At 40.9% G+C, this 13,422-nt stretch overlaps 1 protein-coding gene across 1 annotated transcript in view; it reads left to right on the forward strand.

Annotated features, from left to right (window-relative positions):
- Positions 1-4,894: 4,894 nt before the first annotated feature.
- The window catches only part of LOC118384258 (transient receptor potential cation channel subfamily M member 4-like), a 70,414-nt gene continuing 61,886 nt past the window's right edge, over positions 4,895-13,422 (forward strand). Inside the window, exon 1 of the mRNA XM_052518381.1 lies at positions 4,895-5,685. Coding sequence (XP_052374341.1) covers positions 5,614-5,685 — 72 coding nt within the window. The 5' untranslated portion in view covers positions 4,895-5,613. The remainder of the gene's footprint in view (positions 5,686-13,422) is intronic.

Genomic DNA, 13,422 nt, shown 5'->3' on the forward strand with positions numbered 1-13,422 from the left:
CTTTTTGGTTATTTTCATTGAATGCTCAATTTGGTTGTCAGTAAACACAGCACTAATCTGTATTGCCAAAGAGATCTAATTTCGTTTAATTGCTCCACAGAGCATTTCCCCAAGGATTAAGGCTTGTTTAGGTGGGTTTTTGAGGAGTTCCATCAGGCTTTCTTGTGTCTCCTTCAGCTATATTAACAGAGGGGCTAGTCTGTATTAAGGCGGGCATAGGGTTATCTGCAGTTATTGGTACTCTTGTTTGTGGTCAACATTTGCGGACTCTTTGCCAAGGTCCCTGGCCAAACAGGTGAGAGCAGAACAGATTTGAGCATACGTTAGACTTCCCCCAAGTCGCTGGACGCAGGGGCCAGGGGGATAAGCAGTTTTTCCGAATTCTGGTGCATTTGCCCCCTTAGTTTGGTTAGCTTGGACTGGTATGAACACTATCTGCAAACAACGCCCCATGGTTCGCTCAAAAAGGGTAGTCTGATTCAATTCGTACCGTAGTGCGTTTCTCTGCAGGTGAGAATGCAGTCCAGACCAAACACAGGAAAATAACCAGTCTTGCACTATTATTGGTTGTTTGACTGCGAGCATTTGATGAAATTCAAGTAGCATCATAACTTGAGATCTCTGAAACATGTTCTGAGTAGCAGGACATTTATGCGTGCATCCGATGCAGATTAGGGGAGATGGGGCTATACCGAGGATATAGGCTACTGGATACAGGCGATTCACGTCGCAGTTAATCGGCTATCGTGCGGTTTCCCCCGCATGTTGTTGGAAGACCAAAGTGAAACTAATATGAAGATTGGGACACAAGTGATGCATGATGATAATCATAAATGGATTTAACTCAGGGGCTGACAAAAAAATATATATAAAAATCGGCCCTAGCATTTCACCACATTTCTAGGAGCAGCAGTTCCAGTATCTCAGAAACGGCGTCCTCCTGGGATTTTCACGCACAACAGTGTCTAGGGATTACCGATAATGGTGCGAGAAAACAGAAAACATTAAGTCAGTCCTGTGGGCCCCCAAAAAAACCTTGTTGATGAGAGAGGTCGAAGGAGAATGGAAATAATTGTGCAACCTAACAGGAAGACCACAAACAGGCAAATAATGGTGCAGTACAATAGTGTTGTGCAGAATTGCATCTCGGAACACACAACTAGTCGGTCCTTGTCACGGATGGACTATTGCAGAAGACCACGACCACACAGGGTTCCACTCCTATCAGCTACAAACAAGAAGAAGCGGCTCCAGATGGGTAGCGATCACCAACACTGGACAACTGAGGAGTGGAATAACATTGCTTGGTCCGATGAATACTTGTGCCTTTTGCATCATGCTGATGGCAGAGTCAGGATTTGGTGTAAACTGCATGAGTCAATGGCCCCATCCTTCCTGGTGTCAACGGTACAGGCTGATGGTGGTGTATAATATAGAGCCAAAATGGCAGTACATGTATCAGTGTGTGTCCCTATGCCCACTACACATGGCATCACTGGGACCAGAAGACCAGGGGACTACACTGCCTGTGCTGGGCCAAGCAACTCCTTTCCCCTTAGGGTAACACTTTATTTTAAGGGTCCTTACTAGGGCTGTGGCGGTTATTACATTTTGTCAGTCGGTGATAGTCAAGCAAATAACTGCCGGTCTCACGGTAATTTACTGTTAATTAACATAAACACACTTAGCATCTCCTGGCTTCCACAAAAGCCTACAAGCCACTGATGCAGACCTTTAGAACATCTACATTTTAAAAAGTCTTAATAAACCCATTTAATATAGCCTACACCATCATGATAAATCCATTCTTCATTTTAGACCGATCTAAAAAAAACATGATATGAAGAAAATGTAGTCTATTAGTCTAGAAGAACAGAATAGCAGTTGTCCTTGTGGACGTGATCTGGCTATGCAATTATTTATTTGTAATTTTTTTATTTGACCTTTATTTAACTAGGCAAGTCAGTTAATTAAGAAGAAATTCTTATTTTAATTGACGGCCTATGTATGCCAGTTAGGCTCTAAACCGGTTGTAAAGCAGATGCATGTGCTTCATTTTAAGAAGTTATTTGGCCACTATAGTTGTGATACAAACCTTATCAAAACATGTGCGCTATACCACGCTAGGCTACATGAGGTGTGCGACTATGATTTATGTATGAAAATTATATTAGGTATTATTATGAAAATAATTGTTTTCCTCATCAATCTCCACGCAATACCCCATATTTGTTTTGCAATCTCCACGCAATACCCCATATTTTTTTTGCAAATATATGAACAATAAAAAACAAATACCTTATTTACATAAGTATTCAGACCCTTTGCTATGAGACTCGAAATTGAGCTCAGGTGGATCCTGTTTCCATTGATCATCCTTGAGATGTTTCTACAACTTGATTGGAGTCCACCTGTGGTAAATTCAATTGTTTGGACATGATTTTGAAAGACACACACCTGTCTATATAAGGTCCCACAGTTGACAGTGCATGTCAGAGCAGAAACAATGCCATGAGGTCGAAAGAATTGTCCGTAGAGCTCCAAAACAGGATTGTGTTGAGACACAAATCTGAGGAAGGGTGCCAAAAAAATGTCTGCAGCATTGAAGGTCCCCAAGATCATTCTTAAATTGAAGAAGTTTGGAGCCATCCTGCCAAACTGAGCAATTGGAGGAAAGGGCCTTGTTTAGGGACCAAGAACCAGATGGTCACTCTGAAGGAGCTCCAGAGCTATTTTGTAGCGATAGGAAAACTTTCCAGAAGGACAACCATCTCTATAGCACTCCACCAATCAGGCCTTTATGGTAGAGTGGCCAGGCGGAAGCCACTCCTCAGTAAAAGGTACGACAGCCTGCTTGGAGTTTGCCAAAAGGCACCTAAAGGACTTTCAGACCATGAGAAACAAGATTCTCTGGTCTGATGAAACCAAGACTGAACTCTTTGGCCTGAATGCCAAGTGTCACGTCTGGAGGAAACCTGGCACCATCCCTACGGTGAAGCATGGTGGTGGCAGCATCATGCTGTGGGGATGTTTTTCAGCGGCAGGGACTGGGAGACTAGTGACGATCGAGGGAAAGATGAACAGAGCAAAGTACAGAGGGATCCTTGATGAAAAGCTGCTCCAGAGTGCTCGGGACCTCAGACTGGGGTGAAGGTTCACTTTCCAACAGGACAACAACCCTAAGCACACAGCTAAGACAAAGCAGGAGTGGCTTTGGGACAAGTCTCTGAATGTCCTCGAGTGGCCCAGCCAGGGCCCAGACTTAAACCTGATCTAAACATCTCTGGAGAGACCTGAAAATAGCTGTGCAGCAACGTTCCCCATCCAACCTGAGAGAGCTTGAGAGGATCTGCAGAGAAGAATGGGAGGAACTCCCCAAATAAATGTGTGCAAAGCTTGTTGCGTCATACCAAAGAAGACTTGAGGCTGTAAGGTGCTTCAACAAAGTACAGAGTGAAGGGAATACTTACGTAAATGTGATATTTTCTGTTTTTGTTATACATTTGCAAACATTTCTAAACACATATATTTGCTTTGTAATTATAGGGTATTGTGTGTAGATGAATGAGGGGAAAAAACGATTTAATCAATTTTAGAAAAAGGCTGTAAAGTAACAACTCCTGGAAGAAGTCAAGGGGTCTGAATACATTCTGAATGCACTGTGTATTTCCTGAAACATCCTATGTAGTGTGCTTGTTCTTTTACCAGGTAGAGCAGGAAAGTCTACCAATGCATGCCCATCTTTTTGTGAGAAATTACACTGGTCACTCAAAACATTTATTTAGTATTTATACAATATAAATAGCTGCAAAAATACTTTACTAATGATTAGTAAATGGTTAATTTAGTGTGGGTGCAATGATTAATAAATGGTGACCACACTTATAAATTGTTTATTTCGGACCTTTAAAATAAAGTGTTCTCCTGATTTATTCTATTGAATTACATGTACCTAATATTGAAATACTCTAAAGTGGGCCGGGGGGAACGTTTGAAATACACCAATTTGAAATATCTAGTTAGGCCGTTATAGGGTATTATATGAGCCAATGGTCATCTATAAGGCATTTATTCAGTGATTTTTCTCATTTGTCTAATATGTGTTTATTCATTCCCAACAACTTTAACACTTTGAGTAACACGTTAAGGGCACGTAATAAACCTTTTACCGATAAAAAAAAACGAGTTCCTTAATGTTTGGGCTGCCAGACTTCCAGTTCCTTAATGTTTTGGCTGTATCTTTCTCTCTTCCTCTCCTTTCTTCTATTTAATGTATTTATTGTGTTTGTCAAAGAACGATGCCGGGACTAGTTTATGTGGATGCGGATAGATTTCCAGCGTTGTGTGCTTCGCCTATGTGTACATTTCTGTCAAGTTGTGACAGGCCTTTCAACAAATGAAATAAACGGGAGATAGGTGGGACATTCCAGCTTTCAGTGCTTTTGACTATGTAATGTAATCCGACACCAGAGTCACTTGCTTCTCCAGCTCATAAACTCACTTGCTGGGCTGAAGAGAAAAATTCAGAAGCGAATAAACTGATTAAACAATTAAAATACACAGACAGTCCACGAATGGATCTTTATTGTAATACATTTACGTTTAAAAGCACTCTATAAATGTGTAGAAGATGGCCATTGCCTTACTCATGTGCTATAAAAGACAATCTAACGACTCGTTAGGCTACATTGCAAGTAGACTAGTGTCCAAATGTTCCTCCGAATCCACCTTCCACAATTAGCCTACTATAGTAGGTATGAAATATATTTCATACAATATACAGGAAAAAATATTAGGCCTGACTGGCAGTAGTGGTAGTACATGATCTGTGTCAGTGTGCGTGACTGTCTTCCTGTTTTTTTCCTACCTCGACTACACCAGAGCAAATAATCTGTACATTTCTCCCAGACACAACACTCGGACCAGCAGAACCAGAACATTTAGCAAAAAAAGTCTTAATTTCCCACATTTAGCAGTGACGGCCTCAAGAGCTCTTTGTTTTTTTCTAACTTTTTCGGCACCACGCTTCCGTTTTTCTGTTTTGACTTTCAAGAGTCCGAGCGGATCTCACTCTCTTTGATGGTACGCGTTTGCGTTTGAATGAGAACTTGCGCCACGATTGAACAGTAACACCACAAACAATGTTAAACATCCTAGGGCAGAGGTTTCATTCGTTCGCGATTGGTGGTCCAAAGATGGGGAAACACAGATACTTTAATGTAACTGAATGCACTCGAGATGCCCCGGACATTCTTTCCTGCCCTCCCTTCCCAAACATCCCTTTGGAAGCCTCCCATTTCTACACCGTGCCTGCAACATACCTGTCGTGGGCTCGGCTATACTTTACGACACAGAGCTTCTGTACATCGAGCTCTGTAAACATCTTGAGGTTGCTCAGTGTGACAGGTTGTGGGCGGAGCGCAGCGCAGCTCGAGTTGACCATTCCGAATAGTTTTACATCGCTGTGTCCACCCCATACAAAACCAGTGTCCGCTTGCGGTGCACTTCCAGCTGTCAACTTCAAACTATTTGTTTTGCGGTTTCGGACCTATTCGATTTTTTTTGTATTTCCTTGCCAGAGAAGAGGCGAGAGGGAGGGGTATAGAGCGCACCATGAAGGATACGGATAAAAGGCATGAAGGAGGCGGAAGGAGAACGGGAACAGAAAAATCAGAGAAAGATCAGGTTTGGTCTACTATTATAAACTGTGCAATTTCGAACATGAAATAACCTTTGGGTATACGCATGGCAAACCCTTGCGTAAATTAAGCTAAAATATGTTATGCACCATGTGATTCTGTTTATTTGTTAAAAATGTTTCGCTGAATGCAACAAGTATAGCGTTAACCGATTTATCATATAATAAATAAAACGTTTATTCCAAAATATACATTTTACTCGGATGTAATTTAGGGATCAAATTGCAGTAGCCTAGCCTACTCCGGGAGTTTGACCCAAGTGGGATTACGCAGATATTTGTAAAAAAAATTGACGCCCGTCAATTGTTAAAACAGCCATCAAAACATAATAGACTAGCTGGGAGAGTGATAGCCTATCCTATACTGACTGCCCTAGCAAGCAAAACAGCATTAGATGCACATTTTTGTCAAACATTGGTTATTTACATTTTTATACATTAAATACATGCTTTATAATGTGGACAAATATCCTGCCTCCATTGTGTTGTGTTATGGAGAAAATGGGAGTCATGTTTGCAGTAACTGCAAAAAGTTACAGTGAACCCAATAAAAAAGGCAGTAACTGCAAAAAGTTACAGTGAACCCAATAAAAAAAGGCAGTAACTGCAAAAAGTTACAGTGAACCCAATAAAAAAGGCAGTAACTGCAAAAAGTTACAGTGAACCCAATAAAATAGGCAGTAACTGCAAAGTTGGGCTGCAGTGTCTAATTTTTACCTTGGTTTCACTGAGCGTTGGGCTGCAGTGTCTACTGTTTACCTTGGTTTACACTGCGGTTTACCTTGGTATTATTTATTGTTCTTTGCTGATACAAGTATCAAACTATATGACACCGACAGCCACATGCAAATACATATATGAAAACAAGTTTGTGTAAACAAAAAAAAAAGGTAATGGAAACGTATTCCAGTGGGTGTACCAAGCAAGAAGGCAGTAACTGCAGTCTAGGGTCAAAGGTCACGTCAATGTCAGTTTGAATAAAAAATAATCTCATAGTAAGACAACAGATGACCACATCTCCAATGATATGCCTACAATTTAAAAAAAACGTTGAGGTCCTTTTTCTCAGTTTCACTCTATGATCAGTTACTGCTCTTTTGCCATTAACTCTCCAACCAGAGGTAAATTGCAGTAAATAGTCTGTGACCACGTCACCTCAACGCGAGTTCAGACTTGTGGTTGTCATTTAAATATAATTCCCTCAATCTCTTTAACCAATGACTAAAATTCAGTAGTCTCGAAGTGCTTACAAGCACCACTAAACTTTTTGTAACTTAATCTTGATCTTACAGTTCCACCAAACCTGTTGTAACCTAATCTTGATATAGCCTACATTCGTCTATGCCAGATGCTTTGCATTCATTGCCAAAAATCTACAGACTCAGGGCCATAGCGTAAGGCCATTGTGTTTGGCAAATATTTTTTATATATCTGCACAACTGTAAATTGATCATAAATGGCACAGAATTCCTGTGGTGATTTGGATACAAGAATAACTTCATTTTCAACCCTTGTGACAATTACTTATTGACAATGACTATTCAGCAGGAGTTTGGGGTGCTAAGAAGTATCTCAAATGTCAATAACAGAGCAGTTTGTTATCATTTACACTGAACAAAAATATAAATGCAACATGTAAAGTGTTGGTCACATGTTTCATGAGCTTAAATAAAAGTTCACCGTAATTTTCCATATGCACAAAAAGCTTATTTCTCTCACATGTTGTGCACAAATGTTTACATCCCTGTTAGTGAGCATTTCTCCTTTGCCAAGATAATCCATCCACCTGACAGGTGTGATATATCAAGAAGCTGATTAAACAGCATGATCATTACACAGTTGCACCTTGTGTTGGGGGCAATAAATGGCCACTCTAAAATGTGCATTTTTGTCAAACAGCAGAATGTCACCGATGTCTCAAGTTTTGAGCATGCAATTGGAATGCTGACTGCAGGAATGTCCACCAGAGCTGTTGCCAGATAATTGAATGTTAATTTCTCTACCATAAGCCAATTTGGCAGTACGTCCAACCGGCGTCACAACCGCAGACCATGTGTAACCACACCAGCCCCGAACCTCCACATCTGGCTTCTTCGCCTGCAGGATCATCTGAGACCAGCCACTCAGACAGCTGATGAGGGTTTGCACAACTGAAGAATTTCTGCACAAACTGTCAGAAACTGACTCAGTGAAGCTCCTCTGCGTGCTCGTTGTCCTCACCAGGGTCTTGACTTGACTGCAGTTTGGCGTGGTAACTGACAGGCAAATTCCCACCTTCGAGGGCCACTGGCATGCTGGAGAAGTGTGCTCTTCATTAATGAATACCGGTTTCAACTGTACCGGGCAGATGGCAGTGTGGGCGAGCAGTTTCCTTATGTCAACATTGTGAACAAAGTGCCCCATGGTGGGGTTATGGCATGGACAGGCATAAGCTACGGACAACAAACACAATTGTATTTTATCAATGGCAATTTGAATGCATTGAGATCCTGAGGCCCATTGTCGTGCCATTCATCCGCCGCCATCACCTCATTTTTCAATATGATAAGGCAGGCCCCATGTCACAAGGTTTTGTACACAATTCCTGGAAGCTGAACATGTCCCAGTTCTTCCATGGCTTGCACACTCACCAGACATGTCACCCATTGAACATGTTTGGGATGCTCTGGATCGACGTGTACAACTGCGTGTTCCAGTTTCCGCCAATATCCATCAACTTCGCAACAGCCATTGAAGAGGAGTGGGACAACATTCCACAGGCCACAATCAGCACCCTGATGTGAAGTGCGTTACATGAAGCAAATGGTGATCAAAGCAGGTACTGATTGGTTTCCTGATCCATGCCCCTACTGAGAATACAGATGCATATCTGTAATCCCAGTCATGTGAAATCCATAGATTAGGGCCTAATGAATTCATTTCAATTGACTGATTTCCTTATATGAACTGTATTTCAGTAAAATCTGTGAAATTGTTGCATGTTGCACATTTTTGTTCAGTGTAAGTATCCACAAGTTTGCACCTATACTTGCAATAACTGGGGACATGGGCTGGGAACCCTGTGAGGTGAGATGGAAGGTGTGTATGGTGAGACTTTGGAATAGACTGTTGGATATGCCAATTGCCAGAATAGCCAGCTGGGATCTACATAGGGGGAGCATGGGCAACCGAAATGTCTGACCTTTTCCAACAGTTGGACTCAGATTAAGAGAGACAATGCTGTTTAAAAAAACAACTAATGATGCAATACGGAAAGAAATGGGTGGATTAATCATAAACCCAAATAGTGAACCTTTTGTTTCATTAAGGTTGCGTTTCTGTGTGAGCGATATTATATACAACCACCTAAAAGCAATAGATTGCTATGTGCACAGGTAAGATCAGGGATATTGTTCCTGCATATTAAAACAGGTCGGTGTAATTGTGAAATGGAAGAGGAAAGACTATGTAACTTTTGAGAAATAGAGAATGAAATAGATGTTATCATCTATTGCCCGTTCTACCATGATATACCCTTGTCCTTATTCCTGAAAGCCCACCAGATATACTTTTTTTTCTTTTTATATTTTTCTGTCTATTTCCGTTCGCGGAATTTTTAGATAAAGCCTGTAATAAAATAAAAAGTGCAACCTATAATTAAATGATAAAAATAATTATCTCCTATAAAGCAAATGGCAGGTATTTATATAGATTGTAGGCCTGTCTCACACTTAAACCTTCCCTTTGTGCTAGATTGGGTTTAAACGCCTTCCATTTCATTTTTCTGTATTTATTTATCCGGATTATATATATATATATTTTTTTTTTTTTTTTTACTGCCCTAGGGTTATAATTATTGCTCGGATAACCTTATTTACAATTATGTATTGATATCTTTTTCACTCTTTATGCGGCGCGCACTGCACAGAAAATTGGAAGAATTATCTCTGTGAATCATTGTCTATGAATCATTGTCTGTGAATCATTGTCTATGAATCATTGTCTGTGAATCAAAAATAAAATGTCCATTCATTCATTCATTCATTCATTCATTCAATCATTCATTCATTCATTCACTTACAGACCATAAATGTAGGTTATGAGTAACAGTTGGCCCATAAATGTTGTCTGTATGCAGCCTCTCACAAACTAAACTTGTGAAAATAAGACACGATAGCCCGCATGCTGGTATATATGGTACTATGCATGAAAGTCATTGAGCCAAGAAAAATAAACAAAGGAGAGGCAAGCAATTGAAGGCAGGACATCTTCAAGAGAGCAAATAAAGAGACACTAACCAGGTTTCCATTCAACCGTTTCATCCGGGTGAATTACTGTACCTGATGCATTAAAAAAAGTCACAACCGGGTTGATGGAAACAGGAAATGTAGGGACGTTTTCGTAAATATCAACAGACAATTTGTTTGTTCGTCATGGTGGGATCTTTTTTGTATCGGTCAAATGTATGCGCAAAATGGCGGTAGAAAACGCCTTTTATGCGCCAATATTGATTTAGTAACCATCATATTGAAGTTAACTTGGAGTCACGTGATGATATGTTGTGTGGTCCTCCCACTATGCCTTGGGAAAGCATGCAGTTTATAAGGCTACAGATGAAATAAGTTATGAACTTGGCAAAAATGCACGGTGATGAGTTTGATGCGCCATTCCAATAAATATTGAGGATCTTATTCTGGTGACATAATGATTCATGTGTGGCTGTTGTTTGTTATCAAATGTCTTTTATTCAGTCATCAGCAATCCCTCGAGGTGGAGGATCATTTTTTTTCACAGGTTGTTTTTAGGTGGCTTGCTTGTTGTGGGTCCTGCTGTGGCTGAGCAGGCAAATCCTTGAGCCACAGACCCATCTACAGACGCTGCATGTGAGGTTGGAGGGAAGTGCAGTTTTTCATTGGCCAGAGTTGTGAGGATGTCCTCATAGTCTATTGTAGCTTGGTGTGTAAATTGTTGCCATGTGGCTCTGTTTTGTGTAGAGTTCCCAGTTTGTTGTGTTAATATTGCATTTTTTGAGGTTGGTTTTAAGGATGGCCGTACCTTATTTATTTTGCCCCCATGTGTTCACCCCTGCCAGTTGCCAGTACAGCAGTTGTTTGGGCAGTGTCCTGTCCATCGGAGTTGATTTGGGATTCTATGCTTGGGATGTTGGCCTGGGTCAGGACGCAGGTCCGTCGATCCTCCCTCCTGATGTTCAATATTTTCCTCAAGAACTGTTGCTGTCGACGCTCCAGTTTTTGAATGTGCTTTTTGTATGTCACCCACATCTCACAGCCATAGAGAGGGTTGGGATTCTGACAGCCTTTGTACACTATGAGTTTCGTGTTGGTTCTGAGGTTGTCGTTTTTGGACACGTGATTTGTCCGTTCTCCAAAGGCTGTGCTGGCACAGCATTTCCTGATCTGTATTTCTTCCTCAATGGTGACTCGTTGTGAGAGGTGACTGCCAAGGTAAGCAAAGTGTTCCACGTTGTCAAGTGGTTCCCTTTCCAACGTGAGTTACTATCAGATTTGGTGGTTGTCCTTGGGCAGGTTGGTGGAGCACCTTTTTTTTGTTTGTTTTCTGTAAGTTCAGGCTCAGTCCCAGGCTCTTGTATGCTTCGGAGATGCATTTGAGGGCAGTTTGGGGGTCTGCTTTGGAGTGAGCGATAATTGCACAGTTGTCTACATATTGGAGGTCCTTGACTGTGGTAGTTATTTGATTTTGGTGGTCCTCACATATTTTGCTGTCTTTAAAATGTAATCTAAAAGGAATGTAATCTAAAAGGAGATTACATTTAAAAACAAATCCTACATCTGTTGTGGAAGAGAAAATGCAAATTTCCTGCAATTCTACGCTTTTGCTGTTTTATAGGACTCCATTGGGCACAGACTTCAATTCAACGTCTATTCCAAGTTGGTTCAATGTTGAAACAATGAGAAACAAGATTCTCTGGTCTGATGAAGCCAATATTGAACTCTTTGGCCTGAAATTGTGGGGGAAATTCTAAAGAAGAGAGAGACTGTAGATTAGCACAAATGGAGCAACTAACCATGCACTGCAACAGTGCATAGTTAAGGCCCAACGAACATAGTTGGGTCTCCGCTTTTATAGAAAAAGTACAACGTCTTGTCTACAAGGCAGTTTAGCAGATGTGGGGAAACAGGGACGCAACATAGTGTAAAGGGCAATTGGTTTGTCTGTGCAGATTAAGATAGCCCAGGTTGATAGCACGAGGGCTCAAACGTATAACTGCGTTTTGTCACAGTTCACACTATAATGTGCTCCTTTCTGCAAGGTTTTATACAGCTGACTTCCTACAGTAAACTCATGGGATGTCTCACAAGCTGCTGTTGCACCTAAACGGATCTGAGCTATATGCCCAGTCTTCTGACTAAGTCACACAAAGACACGTTTAGAAAAAGCACTAGTATATAACAAGAGACTATTCTTTAAGCAGTTAAACACGGGATAGCATGACTAATTATATAATTTTCCACGACAATGCCAAGTGTCACGTCTGGAAGAGACCTGCAGCATCATGCGGTGGGGATGTTTTTCAGCGGCAGAGACTGGGAAACTAGTCAGGATCGAGGTAAAGATGAACGGTGCTAAGTACAGAAAGATCCTTGTTAAAAACCTGCTCCAGAGCACTCAGGACCTCAGACTGGGGTGAAGGTTCACCTGATTGAGAATCATACTTAGGTAGCCTGGGTTTCACTTTTGGGTTGTGGGTGTTTATTTTCAGGGTTAGTGTCTGTGTCACACGGGACTGTTTCGGTTTGATTTACTTCACGTTTATTGTTTTGTTCAGTGTTCGTTATTCATAAAAAAAACATGAACACTTACCATGCTGCGTTTTGGTCCTCCGATCCTTCATACTACTCCTACTACTCCTCTTCGTTAGAAAACCCTTACACTCTCCATATTTTCGAGCATAGTGGTGGCTGCATCATGTATGCTTGTAATCGTTAAGGAGAGGGGAGTTTTTCAAGATAAGAAATAAATGGAATGGAGCTAAGCACAGGCAAAATCCTAGAGAAAAACCTGGTTCAGTCTGCTTTCCACCTGACACAGGGAGATGAATTCACCTTGCAGCAGTACAATAACCTGAGAAAAAAGGGGAAATGAGAAAAAAGAAGGAACCCGCACACTGCTCTTGATAGTATCACTGTTCTTTAATAAGCTTTTTGTATCGGCCTCAGAGCTCTGACGAAGGCCGATACGTAAAGCTTATTAAAGAGCAGTGATACTATCAAGAGCAGTGTGCGGGTTCCTTCTTTTTCAAATTTTCTTAAACTGTTACCATGCACCTGCAAAAAAGATAGCTCAGATGTGCGAGTTGAATTTAGCAGGACAATAACCTAAAATACCAGGCCAAATCTACACTGGAGCTGCTTACCAAGAATATGGTGAATGTTCCTGAGTGGCCGAGTTACAGTTTTGACTTAAATTTGCTTGAAAATCTATGGCAACAACCAATTTCACAGAGCTTGAACATTTTTGAAAAGAAGAATGGGCAAATGTTGCACAATCCAGGTGTGGAAAGCTCAGGGGGTTGAATACTTATTTAAGATATATTTGTTTTATTTTTCCTATTTGTTTTTACAAATGTTAAAATTTCTCTTACACTTTAACATTACAGAGTATTTTGTTATAGATCATTGACAAAAAAGAATACCCTTTTTTCTGAGAGTCACAACGTGTATGTTGACTTGGCTATTTACTAATTGCTACCAATCACCCTATTT

This window comes from Oncorhynchus keta, chromosome 5, assembly GCF_023373465.1.
Source record: "Oncorhynchus keta strain PuntledgeMale-10-30-2019 chromosome 5, Oket_V2, whole genome shotgun sequence".
NCBI lineage: Eukaryota > Metazoa > Chordata > Actinopteri > Salmoniformes > Salmonidae > Oncorhynchus > Oncorhynchus keta.